This window comes from Calypte anna, chromosome 4B (assembly GCF_003957555.1).
Source record: "Calypte anna isolate BGI_N300 chromosome 4B, bCalAnn1_v1.p, whole genome shotgun sequence".
Classification (NCBI taxonomy): domain Eukaryota; kingdom Metazoa; phylum Chordata; class Aves; order Apodiformes; family Trochilidae; genus Calypte; species Calypte anna.
The window spans coordinates 7,945,726-7,967,554 of NC_044249.1; the positions used below are offsets into that span (position 1 = coordinate 7,945,726).

General features: G+C 40.2%; 2 protein-coding genes across 4 annotated transcripts in view; one reads left to right on the plus strand and one right to left on the minus strand.

Moving 5' to 3' along the window:
* ARHGAP10 (Rho GTPase activating protein 10) overlaps positions 1-5,461 on the plus strand; it is a 140,484-nt gene extending 135,023 nt beyond the window's left edge. Inside the window, exon 23 of the mRNA XM_030450803.1 lies at positions 4,669-5,461. Coding sequence (XP_030306663.1) covers positions 4,669-4,757 — 89 coding nt within the window. The 3' untranslated portion in view covers positions 4,758-5,461. The remainder of the gene's footprint in view (positions 1-4,668) is intronic.
* A 4,177-nt stretch (positions 5,462-9,638) lies between these two features.
* NR3C2 (nuclear receptor subfamily 3 group C member 2) overlaps positions 9,639-21,829 on the minus strand; it is a 211,145-nt gene continuing 198,954 nt past the window's right edge. For 2 of the 3 annotated variants that reach the window (XM_030450453.1, XM_030450454.1), the window contains exon 9: positions 9,639-13,394. In XM_030450453.1, coding sequence (XP_030306313.1) covers positions 13,239-13,394 — 156 coding nt within the window. In that variant the 3' untranslated portion in view covers positions 9,639-13,238. The remainder of the gene's footprint in view (positions 13,395-21,829) is intronic. The other variant, XM_030450456.1, reaches the window with a different exon arrangement.

Sequence of the window (21,829 nt, forward strand, 5' to 3'; positions counted from 1 at the left end):
TCATGCTGTGGCTTCTGGGCTGTCTTGCACCATGGTACTGACAAGTGAGGGATTCACATCAAAGAGAAGCAGCACTCCCAAAATACTGTATTGCACTTTATGTGCAAGTAATTCTTTTGTTGAGGTAAAAGTGAGGATAAAGCTGCTTGCTTGTGCACCTTTTGTCTGTGGATTTCCAAGCATTTGGAAACACTGTTTTCTTAATTATCTCCATTTTACACCTGGAGAAAGTGAGGGTAGAGGCTGTGGACAGATGTTCTGCTATTAGATACCTCCAGGCCATTAGGACATAGCTACCTCAAACTGCTGCTGAAAGCTGCAATCAGTTGACCAACAAAGAGCACCAGGTGAACACCACCAAACTCTCCTGACTTGGCTAGAAGTTTTTCAAAGTCACTGAAGATGAGAGCACCTTGCCCAGTCTGGCTTTGCTCCCGCCAACAGTGTTGTGGAAGTATTGGTCTCTGGAAGAAAAATGTTAAAATGGAAGATGTTTAAATTGATATATTTTACCTTGTAGTTGGTGTGTGTGTGGGGGACTGTCAGGGATTTCAGGTGTCAGGGGGGAAACACACAGGTCACCAACTTATAGCACAGGAAACTCTGCAGCAATTCAGCTGACCAGCCACTTGCCTCTACTTTAGAATGAGCCCATCTAATCTTTAGGTGGTCTGTCTGGTTACTGGATTGACTTGATCTCCACTAGCTCTAATGTGAGCTTAGATGCTCCTGTAGAGAGAAATCTCAGTTTGCAAGTAGAATTCCACCTTGGCTAATTTGTTGTGAGGTATCAGTATGTTTGCTCTTGTTGACAAGGCAGACTGGATATTTCTGGTCATACAGAAAATCTTTAGCAGAGCAGGAAGAAGACCCCTTGACTCCTAGCCCTGTGTTCTGTCCACAAGGTAATTCTGCTACTCACAGCATACTTAAAGGAAAGAACAAGTTTTTAAATTTCAAATTCCACATTACCCCTAGGCATGCTACATGTTTGAGTATTTCTCTGGTCAACTTTTCCCATAGGGACTGTTTAAAAACCCCACAGGGATTTCTAAACATGGAGTACTTGTGAGCACAAATTGTTGCTTTAATTTAATTTCTTGGTGAAAAATTGCCTGGTGTGTTCAAGTTGGATGGCTGTGTATTCTGGTGTCATAGTGGTTTTAGCAGTGAGATTTCTGTTACCCACAAAATACAGTACTCAGTTATGCAGCTCACTGGGTTCAAACAGTGTGAATCAGTGTCTGATTCAGTCCTGCTAAGGCACCTAGGCAATAAACTAATACCATGGTGGACATGAGTCTTGGTACCATTTGTAGCTGAGACCTGTGAAAATTCTCAGCTGCCAAAGCAGAAAAAAGTCTATTTATAGCCCTAGGCCTCTGGGAAGAGTTGTCTGCAATTTCTGTGTATTTGCAGTTAGATAATCATAACACTGGCAATATTGAAGCTATTCCCTATGGAGAAAAAAAGTAAGAAGAAATGCTGCGAATACCAAGGTGACCTCACAGTGTTTCTTGATTAGATTAAATCAGAAAACCTTTTACTTTGAGCTTTCACTGCAAATGGAAAGTCTGGTGGTGTTTGTCCATTTGAGTTGGTGTGATCATCCCATGGTGTGTGCCACCAGTACTGATGCTCAGAAGGTTTCCTTCATCACCCTTCACCTCCACTGGAGTGAGGCTGCTGCAATCCCTGTGCAGCATCAGCCATTGAGGAAGCTCCCATCTCACTCTGGTCTCTCAAATTCACTGCTGTTTCAGTTGTCCTAAGAGATGATGGCTTTGATGGTTGTTCTGTGGTTGGTCTTGCTGTGCAGTCCTGCTACACCACTGTGAAACCTTGCTGAGAATATTTACTTTTTAATACTCTGCTTTGTATCTTTTATACTACAAATATTTTCCCCTCCTGCCCCTAGCCAGCACATGACTTAGTCCTATGGGATGCTTGGTTCAATCATTAGTTGTAGTTTTAAGGCCAAACGCCTGGTTTCTGCAGCCAAAGATCTTCAGATGAGGCAGGCCTGTGCTAAGAACTCTAATCATTGTTGATGGAGAAGAAATGACAGAAAGGGGACACTACAGAACATCTCTCGAGCAGGGTATTTTTTTTCAGAAATAGCCTGTGCCCTGGGTTTAAGAAGAGCTGTGCATGATAATAAATTGTCTTTTGTGAGCTTAAGTGTTTTTTCTTTTAAATGAATGTTGCTGTGCACTGAACTTTGGAAATGGATTAGCAAAATAAAAAGGATCATTGCCACGTAAAGCAGCTTTACATTTGGACAGCTTCTCCATGATTAGCATTTGCCTGAATCAGTGAGGTATGTGGGTTTTTCACCCTTCTTGGAAAGGTGATCTGAATGGAGGCAGAAGTCTTACCCAACATAAGTTGCTGAGTATTAAGAACTGCTTCTTGGGGTGTTTTGGAAAAAGATTGAACTCCAGAAATTATGAATTCAGGTGGTGTAAACTGACAGCTAATTCTCTCTTCAGTCTTCGTAGCCTACAAGAAACTTCTGCTAGCATGTAACAAGACCTTGAGCTGTGTAACATACGTATTTCATTGCCTAAGCACAGAGGGCAGGTGAATAATCCTTATCTTGGCTTCTGGGGTGAAAATGGAGTTTTTCTCTAAAGTCCAATTGCTTGGCCATCATGCACCATCTCTTTGCTTCAGTGTGCAAAATCACTATTATGTTCCCTAATTTGTTTAGAAAAGAGTTCTTTTGAAAGCTGCTGTTGTGTTGAGCAAAGTGATTTAACACAGTTTGAGCATTTTCTCCCCGGGGTCAATTTTAGGCAACTTTAAATTTCAGTTTCCCTCCCTTTCAGTGATCCTTCATTTTGAAGATGTCTTTGATTTATAGATACTCATCCACCATTAGTACCTATCCTCTCACCCATGTGAACTAAGATGGAGCTCCACAGGACAAGCAGAAATTTCCAGGTTTTCTAGTTGTTTTTCTTCCTAATCTGCCACATTTTGGAGTTTGTTCCCTGCACTTCAGATGTGCCCTGTAGGCATGGGAGGAAACTGCAGGGAGGGGTTTGGCTGCTATTGCTGCAGGTGTATTTGCTGGGAAGAGTAGAATTAAAGCCACCATGGAGCTTCTGGAGGGAGGTGGTGTCAGCCATGCAGTTTCAAATGCATGTGTACTATGTAATTGTGGAATAAAATGACAAAGGGAGAGGAGGGGCTGCTAATTGCTAGTAGTAATGTAAGTTACCATGTGTTCAGTGATCGGAAAAGGTATTTTTCTCTGTATTTTTTCCCCTTTGTTATATTCCTGTCAAAAATTAATTATAAATATAAGCCCAGACTTTTGATCTGAATCTAAGCTATCATTTGAAAGCAGTTATGTTTTCTGGATTCTGTGCAGGTACAGCTGTTGTTTAAATAATTGTTTCAGAGCACAGTTTCTTGCTGTACTGTCTGAGAATAATAGGACACAAGGAAAAAACTAAGGGAAATGATGTTTTAAGTGCTCAAATGTAGAGCCTTAAAATGCTTTTGAAAGGGAGACTTTGCATGTTGCTCTCTCGTAATTTTTATTCCCTGAATTGTGGAAAGCTACAAATACCACATTCTCCAATGTGTTAATGTGTTTTAAATAAAGCAGTGACATGGCTGGCAGCACGTTTCAGAATTGTTGAACTCTTCTCTAAATAATGTCTGTCTCATAAGCATTGTAAGTATAAATTAATAAGATAGAGAATATTGTAGGTTGCTAAAAGTGTGGGATTTTATTTACATACATAAGTAGGTAAATGTATCATAGTCTAAAAAGGAATTTGATAGGGGAATTTGAAGAGATTTTTCTTGGGCTTATTTTTTAACTTCCTGTCAAGCATGGTCAAAATATATACAGAAACCAGATTTTATTACTTCTTTTGCTCAGAGAACAACTTGTGGGGCATTTAGAGTCTGAGTTGAAAATTTTCTTATTTAGATACATGGATACTCCTGCATAAACTTTGGACTCAGCAGTGATAAATATGAGCAATAAGGAGCAGAAGCCTTTCCTTCACATTTTGTGACTAGCACTGTGTCTTTAAATTTCAGGGAGAGGATTTAACCAGAAGAAGGATGCAGATTTAGTCTTTTCCAATAGCAGCTCCACTCTGTGAAGAGATGATACTCAGAGTGAGATATGCCTTATTTCTGTTTCCCCGACAATCCTTTACATGCTTACTTTTCATGCAGAGGAACATCCTATGCCATTTTTCTGTGGTTCTGAGCTTCCAGATTCCTCACCTCTGTTCCAGGCAGATTTTTGGTCTTGCTTAGGTCCCACATATTGAAATTCTTTCCCATTGATTAAGGTGAATTCTAACTTCTCCCCAAAGGCATTTAGGTTTTCTGTTTTATAAACCCATCCCAAGTTCCCTAAACTGTTGTTTCTGTAAGGAAGTTTCCTGCACCTAAAAGCTATTTCACTATCTATACTTTGCAGAACATAGTACAAACACCTATACTATGCAAGTATTTCATGTAAGATAATAATTATCTTCATCCTTCCTAGTCAGATTCTCAAACTGGTCATGGCAGAAGACTGGATGTTTTTATAGGTGCTTTGCCTTGTGTCATAGAGCTAAAGTTTAAAGAACGAATTTAAGCATAAAAAGATCCAGTAATTTAATTTTTTCTTTATATTTTTCTTTTTTGCAGTGCAATTTTCCAGAGAACCAGGATGGCTAGAAGGCACACTAAATGGCAAGAGAGGACTTATTCCACAGAATTATGTTCAGTTTTTATAGCTTAGTGTATTGAATGCCAAGAAGGTGTACATGGTATCCATGGATTTTTGTTATAGTCACTGCTCTCTACTTTTGTGACTGCTTTTAATCAACGAAGAGCCTGAGTAAGGGTTGAAGATCCTAATCTGTATAAAGACATTAAGTGTTGCCAAATATGAATTACAATAGAGATCCTTTAAGGGTTGGAATGGATGGGGGAACACGAAAAAGGGATGGAGGGATATGTTAATTTTTGATGGGGTGCTTTTTTTTCAGTTATAAAGAACACAAGTGGTATGTTTGTTTGCAAGATAACTAGCATCTAAAATCAAACATTTGGTTGATCTGTGATTCAACTATCATTTGAAGATGATTTTTATAAACTTAGTGTTCTAGAGACCATGCATCAATAAGCTGCATTTTAAGAAAGTATTATTTGGGTTTTGAAAATACTGTTGCATAAAAAAAAGCTATCTTATGGACAATTAAATTATGTTTCTAAGGGGAGTAGACAGTATGGAACAGATAGCAGTAAGTAAAATAATAGTTATCAAGACATGACATTTTTCAAATGTCTTCAAAGAACACATTCGTTTATGTTGTGTGTATGATTTATTTTATAAAGAAAAGACACATGAACTTTTACTACAGGCTCCTATATGTCATGGTTCCTTTGCTACCCAAAAATATCACTGTAAATGAAATAAAATGTTACTTGCTATTATACCTAAGTCATTCCTATGTTGGAGAATATTTTGCTCTGGTTCTGTAAGTTATGATGTAAAATCATTATTGGCAGCTGTATGCAGTCAGCCACAAGCAGGCTCCAAAACAGATGGGAAACTTTTCTTACTTAAAATAGGCACCTCCTCAGCTTGCTGAAGCCAAAAAGAAAAAGAGAGTCTCTGCCTATGATCCTTGTGCATCCTGGAGGTACGTTGCATTTTATTTGTTGCCTGTCTTGCTCCCCCTTGAGCTTCCCTTTCATCCTCCCCTGTAATTATCAATTCTTAGGTCTTAATGATAATTCACAGTCTCGAAATCCTCAAGTAGCTGCCTCATAATTTGTAGGACTATTTGAGTAGTAAGACCATGAGCTGTGGTCATAGAAGCTTGTTCCAGAAACCTTGTGGTGTGTTAAGTCTGTGGGTTGTGATTAAAAAAGCAGCAGTTACGCACAGGTTATCATTAATCCTTGCATTTTTCCCCCCTTCAATTAAGACCCTGTGGGAGACAGTGAAGAGGATGCAGGAAAGTCTGACGGGATGACATGCTGATACAGGGTCACCTGGTTGTTAAATTGGACTCGGTGGATTTTAAGTCATTTACTGCAGATGTGCTTAGCTTGCAAGTTTTTCCAACTGATGTGATTAGTAAACCAGTTAATGGTTAATGCTGCCTTAAGGGTGGGATGGCCTTCCCCCCCCCCCCCTTTAAGATTTAACTCCATACCATTATTTTGTTCATTTGCCCAGACTTGATAGACCATTGGAATATGCACAAATCATTTCCAGATGGAGCAGTTGTGGGCCAAGTCAGTGCAGCTCTCCAGCACTAACCCTCGGAGCCTGGAGGGGTTTCATCAGGTTTGTTCCTGTGGTAGTTGAGTAGTGACTCCCTGCCGTGCAGCTTTTAGGTGGCTCTTGTCCTGACATAGTGACCCAAGCATTGAAGATGACTTTTGGACTTCTATAAAGGGGATCTGGTTCTTCAGTTTGCTCCTTGACTCAGTGTTAAGGCAAGAGTTTTACCGCTCCATACAGCAGCAGATTCCAGCTTTCCTCACATGTTCACATGGCAAAGTGCAGGTCTGCCCAGCTCTTGTGTCACCTGGGTCCACAGCTCAACTCACTGATGGCCTTAAAAAAGTCATTCTGGAAGAAGGAGGAGGATGTTTGTGTGGCCAGACTTAGCTTTCTACCTGTTGGTGAAAACACTGAAATAAGAGAGAGAACGTGTAGCTTTGCTATTAGCCTGGTAGGGCATGGAGTGAGGTGTGCTGGCTCCTGGGGTAGTGCAGCTGTGACAACTTGAAGCTTCTTACAAGCTTTGTAAGTCACTTCCATTTGTTGCAGTTTAAAATGTGTAGTGTGTGTGTGATCTTGTTCTGGTTTCTGTCTTCCAAAATTTTCAGTGTGTTTCTCAGCTTTAGCTTTGTGGTTTAGTTTTGGTGGGTTTTGCTTGTTTTTGTGCTTTTTAAATTTTTTGTTCATTTTCTTTGGGTTTTTTTGGTTTTGGTGTCTGTTTTGGTATTTGGGGTGGGATTTTTTGTGTGGTGGGTTGGTTTTTTTTTTTTTGTGGTTTTCTTTTGGCTTTTTCTTCTTTCTGTGGTTTAAAAAAGATTAAAAGACTTAGTGTCTCTTCCATCCAGTTTTCTGAGCCTATTTGCCTTTAGGTCAGACATTTTGTGACTCCTGGTACTTCTGGAGCCATGTAGGACCCAAAGAAGAAAACTTTTCCACTGAGAAATGACACCCTGAGCAGAGGCAATACTAATCCAAACTTTCTCACATCCTAAATGTCTAAAGAGATGTGAGTGGAACCAGCTCAGATCTGGCTTCAGGCTTCCCACGCTGCCTCTGAGGAATCTGGTTGTGGTAACTGCTACCCAACATAGGGACTTCTACATCAGCCCAGTCATCCTTGTACAGCTGAGGCACATTTAATGCTTATCTTCATTGCTGAGCAATGCAGTAAATGATGCCCTTGTACTGACTACTTGGAAGCAGTGACTTAAGGATGCTAAAAATTAGAAAGTCAGGCACCCTTTCTGCCCTTTGAAGTTGTTTTGTTTCCTGAAGCTGGGCCTGCATGCCTGTCATGTCCATGGTTTTGGCAGATTTGGGGAGAGCAGAGTGATGCACTGTTCACTTGAGGCTGGAAGAAGGAGAGGGAATCAGCTGTGGAGAAGCAGGAGTGAAGGGCTCTTCTCTTTCAGCCTGGCAGCAGCAATGGCTGTTCTCATGGGTCCAGCCTGACTCCATCCTCTTATGGGGTACTGCTCTCCTCTGGGTCTGGGTTCAGCTTAACCCTCCCCTGGCATCCCCCTCTCTTGCTCTGCTCTGGTTACTGTGTGCAGAGCCATGTAACTTGGCACTTTTCACAAGCTGAGGCTCTTGGTAATGAATACATGACACAGGCTGAAAATTAGAGGATGAATTAGAAAAAAAAAAAACAAAAAAACCCCCACCACCCCATTTTGATGATTTTTTTGCAAAATGACATTTGCCTTGCCCTGACTGTGGATGCCAGAGATTGAAACCCTCAGTCTGGGAAGTAAGGTCAGGTGTATGTGGAAAAGCTGAGTTTCCCAGCTAGTTGGTAGGAATTTGCAGTCTATGTTAAGTCACTGAGCAGTGTGCAGCTCTGCACCTTGGCTGGGCAGCAATTTGACTCAGATGACTCAAAAGTCGCAGTTTTTTCATGCTCCTGAATGTTGTTAATCATTGTCTCAGCTGATCTCCACAGCAGGTTTTCATCTGATACCCAGTCTTTCATCAGGAGTAAGAGAAAAAAATCTCATTGGCTGATTTATCTTCCCTGTAATGAAAATAAGTGTTCTTGCCACATTGCTTCCAGCTTCTGCTAGCTGAGCCTCTGTAATTGTATCATGGAAAGGACTCAGGGAGAAACTAATCTTTCTCAATACTTCATTGCTTGTTCTCTTTCTCTTAACCCATTTCACAGTTCTTACCTGGTTTGCAATTTAAAGAGAAAAGCCCATCTGTTGCTGATGGGGCTTGTGTAGGCTGCAAATGCATTGGTGCAAAGCATGGCTTAACAGAAAGGCTTCAAGGGAGCTTAACCTGAACGTGCCTTGGACATCCTTTTCTCCATCAGAGATCAACAGTGTGCCTGCTCTCAACTCTTCTCACAGGCACTAGGGGTAAGCACCAAACCAGCATCCTCCTATCAGTAACTATAATTGAAGTTTGCTCCTAAAAACCTTATGGGGTGGCATGTTTTAACTAGCATAATCTTTGAAATGGAAGGGCATTTTCTTCACTTACTATCTTGATAATACTGTCTCAGCATAAACTCCCAGTCTCTGTAGACAGAATGAGCTGAAAGCAAGCAGTGTCCCAGCTTGGGTCAGGTTACAAGTTTCATTATGTTTTTTAAGTAGTGATAGCATTATCTTATTTCTAGAACAACATATGACAGCTACATCTGCTTGTACACATATGGGAAATTTTTCTTAACACTGCTGATCCTTTTCTATTCCTTCCTTCTGACAATTCAGCAAACAGAAGGCAGGTGCAAGGATTGTTGGCAGTAAAAACTTTCTGTAACTTATTAAAAAAGTTGTGCACTGCAGCCCTTGCTTCATGCAGAACTCTGCTGTGAATTTTTGAGACAGCTCATGTGTAGAACAAACCAGGATAGCACGAGTTTTATTTCCCCTTCCAAGTATCGTACTGTTGTTGTAACTGGAAAAGACTTGATGCTGAGAAGGCAGTGACTTAGTCACTGGGAAAACCTTGTGTATATAAAATTGCCAATCCCTGTTTCCATGGGAGAAATTCTAACTTTGGCCAATGAGTACAGCAGCTCTAGGTGATCTGAAATTGAAGCCAGAGCTGTGTGGCTGTTGAAGGTGCTGGCTTTGTTTCTCTGTGGAATGTCACTTGCATGTGTAGCAGGATCACCACACAAGATTAAGTGGACCAAATTCTTCAAGGCTGGGCATTTTTCTACAGCATGAGTAGCTGGTCTTTGTCTGAAGCCACTGTATGTGCTGTGTTGTCCATATTTGTACAGCTTGATGAAACCAGATTTATAAATGTATGTATATTACATTGTTACTGTATGTTACTTAATGTAATTTCTACATGATCAGAGGCTTCTTGCTAATGATACCACTGCACCAGCACCTGTCTGAGATTAAAATGCAAGAAATACTTGCAATTAAACCAGTTTAATTAAAGTATATTTGTACAATTTGTTTAAAAAAAAAGGAAAAAAAAATAGGTACTTGCAGACATTAACATAAAGACCAAACAATATTTTCTATTTATTTAAAAAGCTTTAAACATACAGAAGCAAACCCCTAATTATAAATGCATCATTATGCATAGATTTTACTGTTTACACCATACTGCTGGCTGCTTTTATTTTTTATCCAGGAATCTATTTAAACTCCAAGAATTCTTTAAAACATTCCTCTGAGCTTCCTGGCCTCAGAACTGATGTCTGTCTTAGCAAGTCACTGACCTCCAGCTGAAAACATTGCTCTAAAAAAAGTCAAATCTTTAATAAACAATTAAAAGTGCATTAACTGTAGAGTTGTTTAATTTCATAAACGTTTAAACAAGTCAGTGAAAAACACCACCCTGTGAATTAGCTTTTTGCATTATTGATTGTAAAGTATCCTTTTAATAAGATTTTGATATTGCAAACTTTAGTCTAGTTTATTCTGCGCAACCATCCAGTCGCACGTGTAGTATTCCTGACATACCCACTGCAGTACATTAATGCTATTTTACATTTTGAACTGTGTATACAATGCTCTTGCTGTGTATCCCCGTTCCTTCTCACACCAAAATAATGTAGCTCAATGAACAGAAGCCCACTTCAACAAGATGTTGTAGTTTTGTCTTGTATTTTGCAGGAGACAAATGCCTATTTAATTCTAAACAAAGTCAGAAGAATGTTAACTTCCCAGTAGCTAAAAACTAGGGTTGTTTGGATTTTATTTTTTTTTTGCTGTACACAGGTTTAGATTAAAAAAAGTGATGGCTATTCTGCTTGTGGCCTTGATAAGAGAATACTGCCTCTTACAACATCTATATCCAATTGTATCTATTACTTCGATAATCTCTAGCAAAAAAATAATCAATGAATGGTTTCATAAACAACAGGTGATTAAAGCAAAGGATTTATTATAATCTGCTTACAGTTGTTTGCAAAGACAGACATACGTTTTTGCATAAAGATATAAATTGCTTTTTAAAACTAATTTAGTGTGTTTAATTATATGAAGTTTCTGTGAATTATGAATTGTACCAAACCAAGATTAAAAGTAATAAGGTACAAAAATAGAAGCAAACAGACAACAATTTGGACTGGGACAGGCATTTAACAGTGAAGTGTAGAATATGGCTTTGCTGTTTTAATCAAGCAAAGTTACTCTGAGACAGAAAAGGAGGCAGTAACTTTGTTAATACAAAAAGCTGCTGCAGACTGTATTCACCCAGAACCTGGCTTTGAAATTTTCTATTTTAGACTTTAAAAAAAATGTAAATGAAAAGATGGATGTATGACTGTGTCTGTGCTGTAAACAACCAGTCTGCATGCTGTGTATCTCGCATTGGAAGTTTGGCTTTCATATTGCTCTGCAGGTCAGTATTTAAAGATCTGCCTATGAATTAGACTTCCAAAATGCAAATAATATATGTATGTATGTATGTATATATTTATATATAAAAAAAACCTCTCTGAATACAGTCTTTACAGATTACCCATTGCATAAGGCAGGTGTCATTTAAAAAGACAAGTAGCACTGACTGTCTTCAGTGCACCAAAGCACACCTCAAAATTTGGACTCAGAAAGGGTGTAGAATTCTTAATTTGACCACCATTTAAAAGAAATGCTACATTCTGACCGGCCAAGGGACAAACTAGAGCTCAAAAATACCAGTGGCACCCAGAGAGAACACTACAGATTAGGACTCTGAAAAACTATTCTATTTAAACATGAGTATATGGTAGCAACAGCTGAGCCTCAGAAAAGTTCACCTGTCCTCTATTCTACTTCAAAATTTTGTATCTGCTTATAAATTGTGAAATAGTGAAAAATCACCTCAAAAGTTTTTCTTTGCAGTCTTATTCTAAAACATTTTTGAGACAAAATCAGACCAACTGAGTTGAACTTTTAGCGTAAACATTTGTCTTCTGAGATGTTTTCTGATTATTACAAAAATGCTTACAAAATTACATACGGTTTGAGTTTATCACTAAAAATTCTACTCAGCTCATCTGCCCTTATCAGTACCTTATCATCCCTCTTTACCAGTACAAATCTGTTCAATATACTTACTGTAATGATCTGCATGTTCCCTTCATCATAATCAGAAATAGCTCTCCCCCATCTGAAACAATAATCTGACCTTTTAAGATGTCTTATGTATCCAGTATTCAACGGAAAAACAAACTATCTGGGAAACTTAATAAAAAAAAGAAAAATCATTCAACGTCTTAGTCACCCCTGTTCCCCTGAGAGAGAAAGGGAATAGAGGGCAAGAACTCACTATATCATTAAGCTGGCAAAAGCTTTGGAGAGACTGTAATTTGTCTTGTTAAATGAAACCTTCAAGAAGTGGCAAACACAACATAGTGTAGGTTCCTACAGAAATATGAAGCAGGATTTCTAAGATGTGCTCAAGTCACATACGCTTGCAAGTGAGACAAAAGGGAGGAAAATATAGAGGAAAACAGAAAGGCTTAAATACAACTGAAAAGGTTAAGTGTGGTTATTTACAACAGTTACTGTAGGATGGTAAATTAGATATGATGCTAAAAAAGGCACAGCTTTCCCTTTCTTAAATACACTGTAAACGGTTCATTATGCATGCAGAACATTTCACTTTACAAAAAAATTACCTTGTTTGTTTAGACAAAGATAGTACTTAAATAGTCTCCAGCAAAATAGAGTTCTTTCAAAAATACTTTCCCATTCATCCTATTAACCATTAAAGATTTTTTTGTCTCATTTACAAAAGTTCCTTACACCTTATTTCAGGTCCTTCACAATTTATACATACAGCAATGTACAGTACAGCAAAAGACTGCAAAAAATTATTTGTAAAGCCAGCACAATAGATACTATAAATTGATACCAGGGCATTTGTTTTCACATCTTATCCTTTTTAATTAAATAATAAATGAACACTTAACACAGTGTATATCATCTATGTGGGATAACATGGGATAACAAATGCCACAGGTGGGGATAACAGTATTCCACACCAAATGATCTGTTATTACTTTACACATTAGGGTTTGTGTGTGTGTGTGTGTGTATATATGTGTGTGTATATATATATAGTTTTTGTTTATTTTTACAAGAAAAGAATATTAATGCCCCATATTGACTTTACGTTTTATGTGCAAACCAAGGGTAAGCTTTAAAAAGTTCTCATTAGTTCTCCAACCATTTTAAAACAAGCAAACAATACCAGAAACTACATGGCATATTTAAAACTCCATCTGTTAAAATATCAAAATCAAAGAGTTATTGACTAGATATGGCTTTTCATCCAGAGGAACAGGAACATTTTCTAAGTGTTTGAGGGTTATGGGTAATTTCCAAACATCTAGATCTTGCCAAGTCCGAGTCAACTGTTTTCCAGTCCCCAAACCCTTTGTATGATTTTAGACTATTCAGAAACTGCTGAACGAGTGTAAATAGCATGTTTAAAATATGGTTTCTTGGGTCCTTCATGGGTGTGGAACAACACAGGGAAACTTAAGGCAAAGTTCTTCCATTTAAGACATTTTCTATCACTTCCTGTGAAAGTACAGGGGCTTGGCATTCCCGGATTCCACCTTTGGTAGCTGGTCACTGATGATTTCCACCAGCATGGCTGGAAACTCAACTTTCAGTGCCTGAGACTCTCGGAAGGTGTAGAAACAGAATTCCAATAAGTCACTAACAAGCTGAAACACAGAAAGAAACAATTCTTAGGAAAATCACAGAAAACGTCATGTGCAAACAACAGCTTGTTTATAATGGATTATGACAAAGAAATAGCATCTTGCTCTGACTCAGATCCCAAAGTGCTACTTAAAAAAACAGCTGACTAGAAAAAAACCCAAGATGCCACAGCTTTGACTTTTCAGACTTAACTGCACTTTTCATTTGGCCACCAGGAAAACTGCAAGTACTCTGGCTATGAAAACAAAGCTAACTGCCCAGAGGGAAAAGATCAGCCATAAACTATCTCTAAATTTCAGCAGGGTAGGTGGTGGTTCAGTCAGACTGTTTGGTTACCTTCACTGGACTCTCCAGGGGCTGTAAGCTACAACTGCCAGAGCAGACGATGTTTTTACCTCAACAACATGAATTCTGTGTCTTGCTGTAGCATTTCATCTTTTTTAGCACCACAGTCCATATGTATTGTTCCTCTGTTAAAGCATTTCTATTTATATATAAATGCTTTCTTTGTAAATACATGCACCCCAAGCTTTTTTTCTGCTTTACTGCTCATTGAATTACAGAGGCAATATTCAGAGAAGTTACTTTTTTTGAAAATTAAAAAAAAAAAAAAGCAAACAGAAAAAAACCCCAAACCAACCCTAAGTTCTATATTTTCATAGTGGTGTCTAACACCACACTTCTGCATTCTCTGAGTCCATTAAGCATAACACTGAGAATTTTAAAGACAAACATTTCTAATGAGCTCTTCAGTGACAGAGAAGGAGGCTCTGTTCTGTAATACCACAAGCATGGAGCTGGCTGCTGGTATGGTATGGGAGCACTTCTACCAGCAGAACAAAACAACTTCTGCTGCACTGTGGCTAAGGTTTTCACAGCTGAAACCTTATCACAGTTGTACTAAATGGCATACAGGTACTATGAGCTTTCTGGTGCCTGGAAAAAAAAAATACTGCTTGTCTTTAAAGCACCAATAAATTCATTCTGATTTCTGCCTTGTTTCAAGGTGTATTGCTGTCATTTGTCAGTTACAGAGCTTTGTTTGGTCATCACATTATGGGAAACCTCATCCCCCTACAAGAATGGCCATTAGTTTTGGCTTTTGAGCATTTTAGTTTGTTTTGTCCTATTTTTTTCCACACAATATTGCAAACTGCAGCTATCTTTGCTCTAAAGCAACGTGCTCTTAACACCAGAGAACTGTGAAACAAGATGACCTCTTCCAGCATCACTGCTTGGGGAACTGCTTCTGTTCTAATGATAAAAGCATGGCAAAGCAATCTTATGGCTCAACCTACATGCACGCAGGCTTTTGCTGGGTCAGTTGTACACAGTATTTGATACAATCAAGGAACATTTATACGTCACCCTTAGGAGCAAGAGTATGTTTGATCCTTTAAGAAAAACACAATGCAAATCAGTCAAGAGACAGAGGCAAGTCAGCTTCTGAGGCATTCAAGAATGAAGTGCATCTAGGTTTCACTTAGTGTATTAATTTCCACTGCAGTTTGCCAAATGACTGCATTGTATGATTAAAGAAAAATTAGAGCCTCTGCTATTTATAAATTCCAAAGTTACGTACAGCTGAATATTGGTGCCTTATGCCCTTGCAAAGGACTTAAACTACTTTTGCTTGTCTAGTTTACTGAACAGAAATTTTTCTTTCAGATCTTAACAGGGAGAGTTGCACTCTCCAGTAAAGCCCCTGTTAAAGATAGAGTAAATAAAAGGGAGCTTCTGGAAGGCAGAAAAGGAAATTAAATAAATAAATACATAAATACATAAAGGCAGCAACAGCCTCCCATCCTGCAGCATCATGCCCTAGCACTTAATTTCAGGACTATCCCAGCTGTTCTTGCAAACATATAAGCAGTTTATGAACAAAGCAGAGAAGTGCCAAGATGGCTGAAACACAACTTGCTGCTATCCCTGAGCCTGTCTGCTCTTGCTAAGTTCATTCCTAATGAGCTGGCATGTCATGAGGCCATGCTGATTAATTAAATGGATGCACGCTAAAGAAGTAGCAGAGACATAACTTGCTTTTCACAGGAAAAAGTGCTGATCTTCAAAGGGGTTTTTTTGGTGGTTTTTTTTAGTATATCTAGGTTTAGATCTATGAAACCTAAATCTACTAAACAGTAGATTTCTAAATAGACAAATTTAGAAAATGCCACTACCTCCTCCCTGCCTGTGCCACCAGTTGCCACCACCTAAGCGAACAAAGCCTTGCATCCCAACACAACCTTGACAAAAGCCCGATGAATGTCCTGCTTTTCCTAAACTCCAACAGGAAGTTTCATATCAATGAATGAACGTGAGGGGGTTGGGGTCATCTCTGACACCCTGCCAGCCACCTACTTTGTGCTGATGGCTCATCTTCAGAGCAATTCAAGCTAACTCCTCATCACGCTGGTGTGAAGCCTCTGAGAGCAGTGAGATTGGTATCACAGGAAAGTTTCCACATGGAAATTAATTCTGCCTCCCCAGCAAGCCTTTACTAGTATCAAATACATGGCCATGTCTGGTGAGTATGTGAACAAAAAGGGAAATAAAACCCAGTAGCATTCATGAAGAGAGCATAAGGAAGTCTATAGGAGTTAGAAATCCAGTGTGGGAAAAATAGGACATGATCATGGATGCTACCATAACACAGCACATTACAAGTCTCACCACAGAGAAAAAATGTTAAGTTTACACAGCAATTTAAAAGAAAACACCTAGAACCTCTGCTCATGTAATACTTGGGTTTGGAGCATTAGGAATAATATGTATTACATACCTAATTACTCACCTTTTGTTCTTCTCTTTGCTTAAGCAAAGTTATCAACTTTAAAACACTTGACAATAATTTATCAGTTTAAGAAAACATTAGGAAGCACGCTGCATGTGTCACAAGAAACTCAGGGCTGGACTCAGGATCTTTTTAACTGCAGCCTTAGAAGCTGCATGGCTTTTGGGGCTGGGGAAGTATTTCTAGTATTTCCAGATTTAAAACAAAGGGGAATAAACGTGGGAGAATTGAAGGCCAGCTCAGAGGTACTAAAATGCAAACAGTACAGTAAGGTCAGATAGAGATGGCTGCCAGACCAAGAAACTGAGCCTGCTCTTTTCTGCAGGTGTGTTCTCATACATTTTCAATGGCACCATCCCTCCCCCCACCAGCCCAGCAGCCTTGGCATGAAGACACACTGAAGGGATGAAAAATTCAGGTTCCCCAGGCAAAGATCATTTTGAAATTTGAGTACCTGAGGCTGCATCCCAAGCAACATCCGTCTGATACAGTTTTGATTTATAGCAGTTGAATAATTTAGCTAGTCCTCTGTTTTAAAAAAGTTCTCTCTCCGGCAAGTAAATGAAAAAGTTTGCTTTCTTTTGTAAGGCACTGGCTCTGTCACCACAGTGACAGTGAGTGATGCACCACAGGTTACAAGTGAGGTAATGCAAGATACCTGGCACCTCTATCTTTGGCTTAGGCATTTTCTAGATAGAGCATACTCCTTATTGTTCTTCAAAGGCTCATAAAATCCCTGTGCTCTAAGAATTACTGACCACACTTCACCTGACCACTTTCACCTGCTGCTGCTGGTAGTTTAGACTGCAAATGCTGACACCTCCTCCAGTCCAGCAGCGTGAAAGGCAGCTCTAATTAAGCAGTGTGAATGAAAGCACAATCCTTTGCACAAGCAGTGTGATGAGAGATGTATTTACATTCGAAGCCTCCAATTATTTCAGCTGCTGAAGGACCCTACTGAGGAGCTACAGTCTGAGCAGAGCACAGACGAGAGCAGCTAAGGCCATCTCTAAATCAATTCCCATTTCCTCAGGACTCAACCAGGACATTGTTCTTGCCACTTTAGTTGGTAGCTGTAAACTCTCTTTGGAGCTGGCAATAAAACACAGCTCAGGCACCACCTCTGATGGTGTTTCAAGCCCCTCTCTGCAGATGGAATCAGGAAACAGGACCTGGGGAACCAGTGCTTTGCCCAGCTCCAGGGTACCTCCCAGAATGGAGGCTGCAGCCTCTCCAGGTGGGCAAATGCCACCACAAATCAACATGAGCTGGGCTGCAGGAATGCAGACACACAGGTCAGAATTATCATGGCCATGTCACCCAGACCTCTGCAAGACATGACAGCTCTTCTCTTGGCTGTAACCCTTCTCCACTTCAGTTGTTAATTATGAAGCTTCCTCTCATCATTACCCGACACAGTGTGTGCTGCATTTCAATATTTTCAAGACTACACCAGTCTTAGTAATTCTGAGATTTTTACTTAACCAAATTTGCATGCTGTATTAAGCATCTCTGAGAAACAGGAGTATTAATCAAATATAATTTTCTCTTATTAGGGTGGGGCTTCTATAAAATGGGACTTTTTCACTCACATTCTTCTCTGTAATTGGAAAAAAAAAATTAATCCTTTAATGAAGTTCACACAGTTACAGTGACCTTTGAGCATTTGCAGATTTTTTACAGCAAAGAGAATTTACCTGAGTTTGGCAATCTCACCAGGCCTTTTTCTTTCCAAAACAGGTTAGGAACTGTCTGATTTGTGAGGCTGCACATTTCTGTGCTCAGTTAGCTTTCTGTCTTCAAAATTTCTCACTGCCTCCAAGTGTGGCATGAAAGCCCACAGTCACTTCTCTGTCAGGAGCATCTTTGTGATTTAGCCTACTGATACAGCAATTAAGACAGCAGTAGGGTAACAACACAATGCTGAGTAACTTCTTTCTATTATTAGCTGCAGCTATTACTGTCAGAAACATCAGTGTTCTCATATAAAAATGACATTCAAAAAAACTTTCTCTGTCCTTTTCAGGCATGGGTTTCTGCCCATTTCTTACAGGGCAAGGGCAGGGTGTGTGTTGGAGGCAACCTTGCAGCTCTACACAATACAAGTGCACATCCTTGGTGCCTACCTGCCCCGGGCCTGGCTCCCTGCAGGACCAAGCTGCTGCCCACAAGCTGAGCAGTGGTGTTTTCCCCTCTTGCTTTCCAAACCTGAGTGCTTCGAACTGTGCAGGAGGGAGGAGCTCTGCTGCCCTGCTAAGGCACGAAGCAGCAGCTGAAGCCACCCAGCCTCCTTTCTCCAGGGCAGCAAAGAGCCCCAGCTGAGTGTGGGACTATTGCAACTTCCTGCTTTTTTTTTAAGGAAAACCTTTGCCAGACAGGTCTTGATTATTCCATTACCAGTATATTCCCTGTTGCTCCCAGCCCTATGAAAACCCCTGGTTGTAAAGTAGTTATTTCTGTGAGGGCTTAGGAAGAAAATTATTACCTCCTCATAGGCTGATTCTCAGAGACACAGATGTCCTTTTGTACCACAGTGGCTAATTCCTTGCTGCTTATTGAATCTTGAACTCTAATGTAGAGTGAAACCTCCCAGGAACACAGGGAGAACAAGGTGGGATGGAGGGATGAAGCCTCTGATTACACCTGTGCAGTGTATTTACCTCACGCTAGCAAGGAGTAAAAAGATGGATAAAATACCTATGAATTACACACTAACACTACCTGCCCAGAGCAATTGTGGAACCTAGTTCTGCCTGAACAGGTGCATTTATTTGATTTAGGAAGTGCACTCTTCAGGTTGTCTTCATAAATACATGCACTCCAAAACCACAGCACTTGACACCCAGACAGGATGTGGAAGGACCTGAGCTCAATGAGTTGCACTCATTTGTGTGCTTGGAGGATGCATTCAAGCTCAGAGTACCACGTAACAATGAAGCATCCTCAGCCCTGGGCCACGGTAAACTTGGAGCCAAGCCTCCCTCTCCTGTCAACAGTAGTGGGGTTCTACTCTTCTCTAGCAAACACCTATTAACTAGAAGGACAAGAGACCCAACCATCTCAAACCGGGCCAGATGACCCTCAGAGTAGCCCATGCCTACATTAGGGACCTGGGAATCATTTTGCTTGACAGGCACATATAAGCAGATGGAACAAACACCCATGTGCACTCTCTTACATCTCTTTTGATGCTTTTGTTAGGGGCCACACCAGAAGTGAGGACTTGATGTAATGTCCAAGTAAACAGAAAATGTCTACTCTGAGAATTCAGACACTGGGACTAGAACAAGGCTCCAAACATCTCATCAGCTGTGGGACACAGCTGTGACAGATCAGTAGCAGGACTAAGTGCACCCAAAGGTGCTGGCACCAGCTGAGAGGCTGGTGGCCTGGTATTTGTGGGATGAAGCACTTGCAGAGGCACATTTGAACCCTCTCCTTGAGGATCTTCCCAGTGTCAGCTCTTTCAGTGAGTGTAATCCTGGTGCTCTCAGCCTATGGAAAGAGCCACCTCAGCTATAAAGCATTCCCTTCAGAAACCATAAAAAATTAATAATTCAGCAGCATGAGCCTCAAAGAACTTGTTTTTGTTTGGCAGAAAATATCAACAAGCAAATGACGGTGCAGTGCTCTGTCTTGCCAAGGCAAGGGGAAGGTTCACATTAGGGCTTAATGTCATGGCATCGAAACAACAGCCCTCTTAACTCCTGGTCTGTTTAGTATCAGCCAGATTGAAACCAAATTCAGCTTTTGTTCTGCAAGCTGCCTAACCATACACTACACGCTCTCCATGAGATGAGGCTTGCCATGCAAGATACAACCCTTCCTGCCAAAGCCAACAGGAGATGTTGAGGAGGATCCAAATGAAGTTTGTGATACCATGTGTAGTACATCTGTTTCTAATGTTCCTGCAAGCTTCTTGTCTGATCACATAACACACTTCACCTACGTCTAACCGCTGCATGTATGTCTCTCCCTGAAGTGCCTGGGGACATTCATGGCCACGAGACCAAACCCCTTGTGTCCTCGGAAAAGAGGTCACCTCCCCTGGCTATGTCATGGCTCTCAACATACAACGCTTCTCCATGAAACGATGAACACAGGCCAGCCACAACTCTAGAAACACAATCCCTACAAGAAGGAAATATGCTGCCCTCGACGCTCCCGGAAGATACACGATGCTGGGGTCTATCCACACAAGTAAGGCTGAGCCGCAGCACAACACCAAGCAAACACCAACAACCTTCTCCTCTTTGTCATCTTGTGCTGAAGGAGAGGACAGGCACGGTGCCCAACCAGACTGACATTGTCAGCCAGGGCCTGCTGCATCAGCACCACTGCTTCCACACAGCACCCTGCAGGTAAAGAGCATTTTGGTGCACGACAGCGGTGATGCAAACTGCAGAGCAGCCTGCAAGCAAACTGCTGAGGCAAAGGGCACAAACCCTGAGTTTATCTTGTCTGCTCAGGATGGTTTTGATCTTATTTTTCCATTTTAGTTTGGGTGCTTCAAGGCTTTGTGGATCATTAAATAAAGTTGCTGATTTTTTTTTTTCCAAAGACTTAAGTGTCTACCTGTCCTTCTTGAAAATTTATTTTTGCCTCACCTCAGCAACTTTCTACCTGCACATATGTTCACTGTGTGGATGATTTAGTATAACAAGCAATGTAAAACCATCTTGTTTGGGTTTTTTTCTTCCTCATATTATATAAGCCAAGCAGACTGGAATTTGATATTCCCATGTGCTTTATTTTGCACAGTCCTCATAAAGACTAAAAATTAGGTTGATGATAGCAAGTGCGAAGGTGCTAAAGACTGGTATTTTTTATTGTTTATCTCTAATCTATATATCTTTAATCTCAGGTGAAGCAAACTCCACAAATGATGAGATGCTGCTTGACTCTGATAGAAAAGCTGGAGGCAGCAGGAGGGCTTAATAAGCATGGATTCTGCACCAGTCCCTTCAGGCTTACGCTGCGGCTACAGCAGCATGCAAACATGGGGCCTCGGCTCCAGTTAGACTGCTCAGCACCAGATACATTCTGATCCTCTAAAATTAAAATGGAGTAAGCTAAAAATACATAGGTGACAGCTGAAGAAGCATTCCTTTTATACTAAGGGACAGAGCAGAAAATTTGCATATACATTGATAGAATGGAGAAATGTTGCACTAACAGGCAGTGGGGAAAGAAGAAGTAATTCTCAGCTCTCATTAGGATAATCAGCACTCTAAATTTATCCTGATAGATTTCAAAAACATAAACAAACAAAAAAATCAGTTTTAAAGAGAAAAAATAAACAAGGGCCTTTGTTGAACAAGTCTCCAGTATCATCTCTGAAAAGAGGCACTGTTGCGCAGACAACCGGCCTTTCAACGGAGAATGCTGACAATGGGACTTTCTGAAAAAAGTTCTTTGTAAGAAAGCGCTCTATTAAAACAAAAGTAAAGTAAAAATAGCTTAATTAAAAATTAAATAAAATGCAAGAGGCGGTCTGCTTCCTCTGGTTAGTTCAGCTCCCAGTGGTTCGTGCTGTGTTTTGGAAAATGTCTGCAGGACGTGGTAGCGTTCTCGGTCTGTCATCCAGTCACCTTAACCACACAGACACACCCATTCCAATAACAAATCATAGACACTGCCTATTCT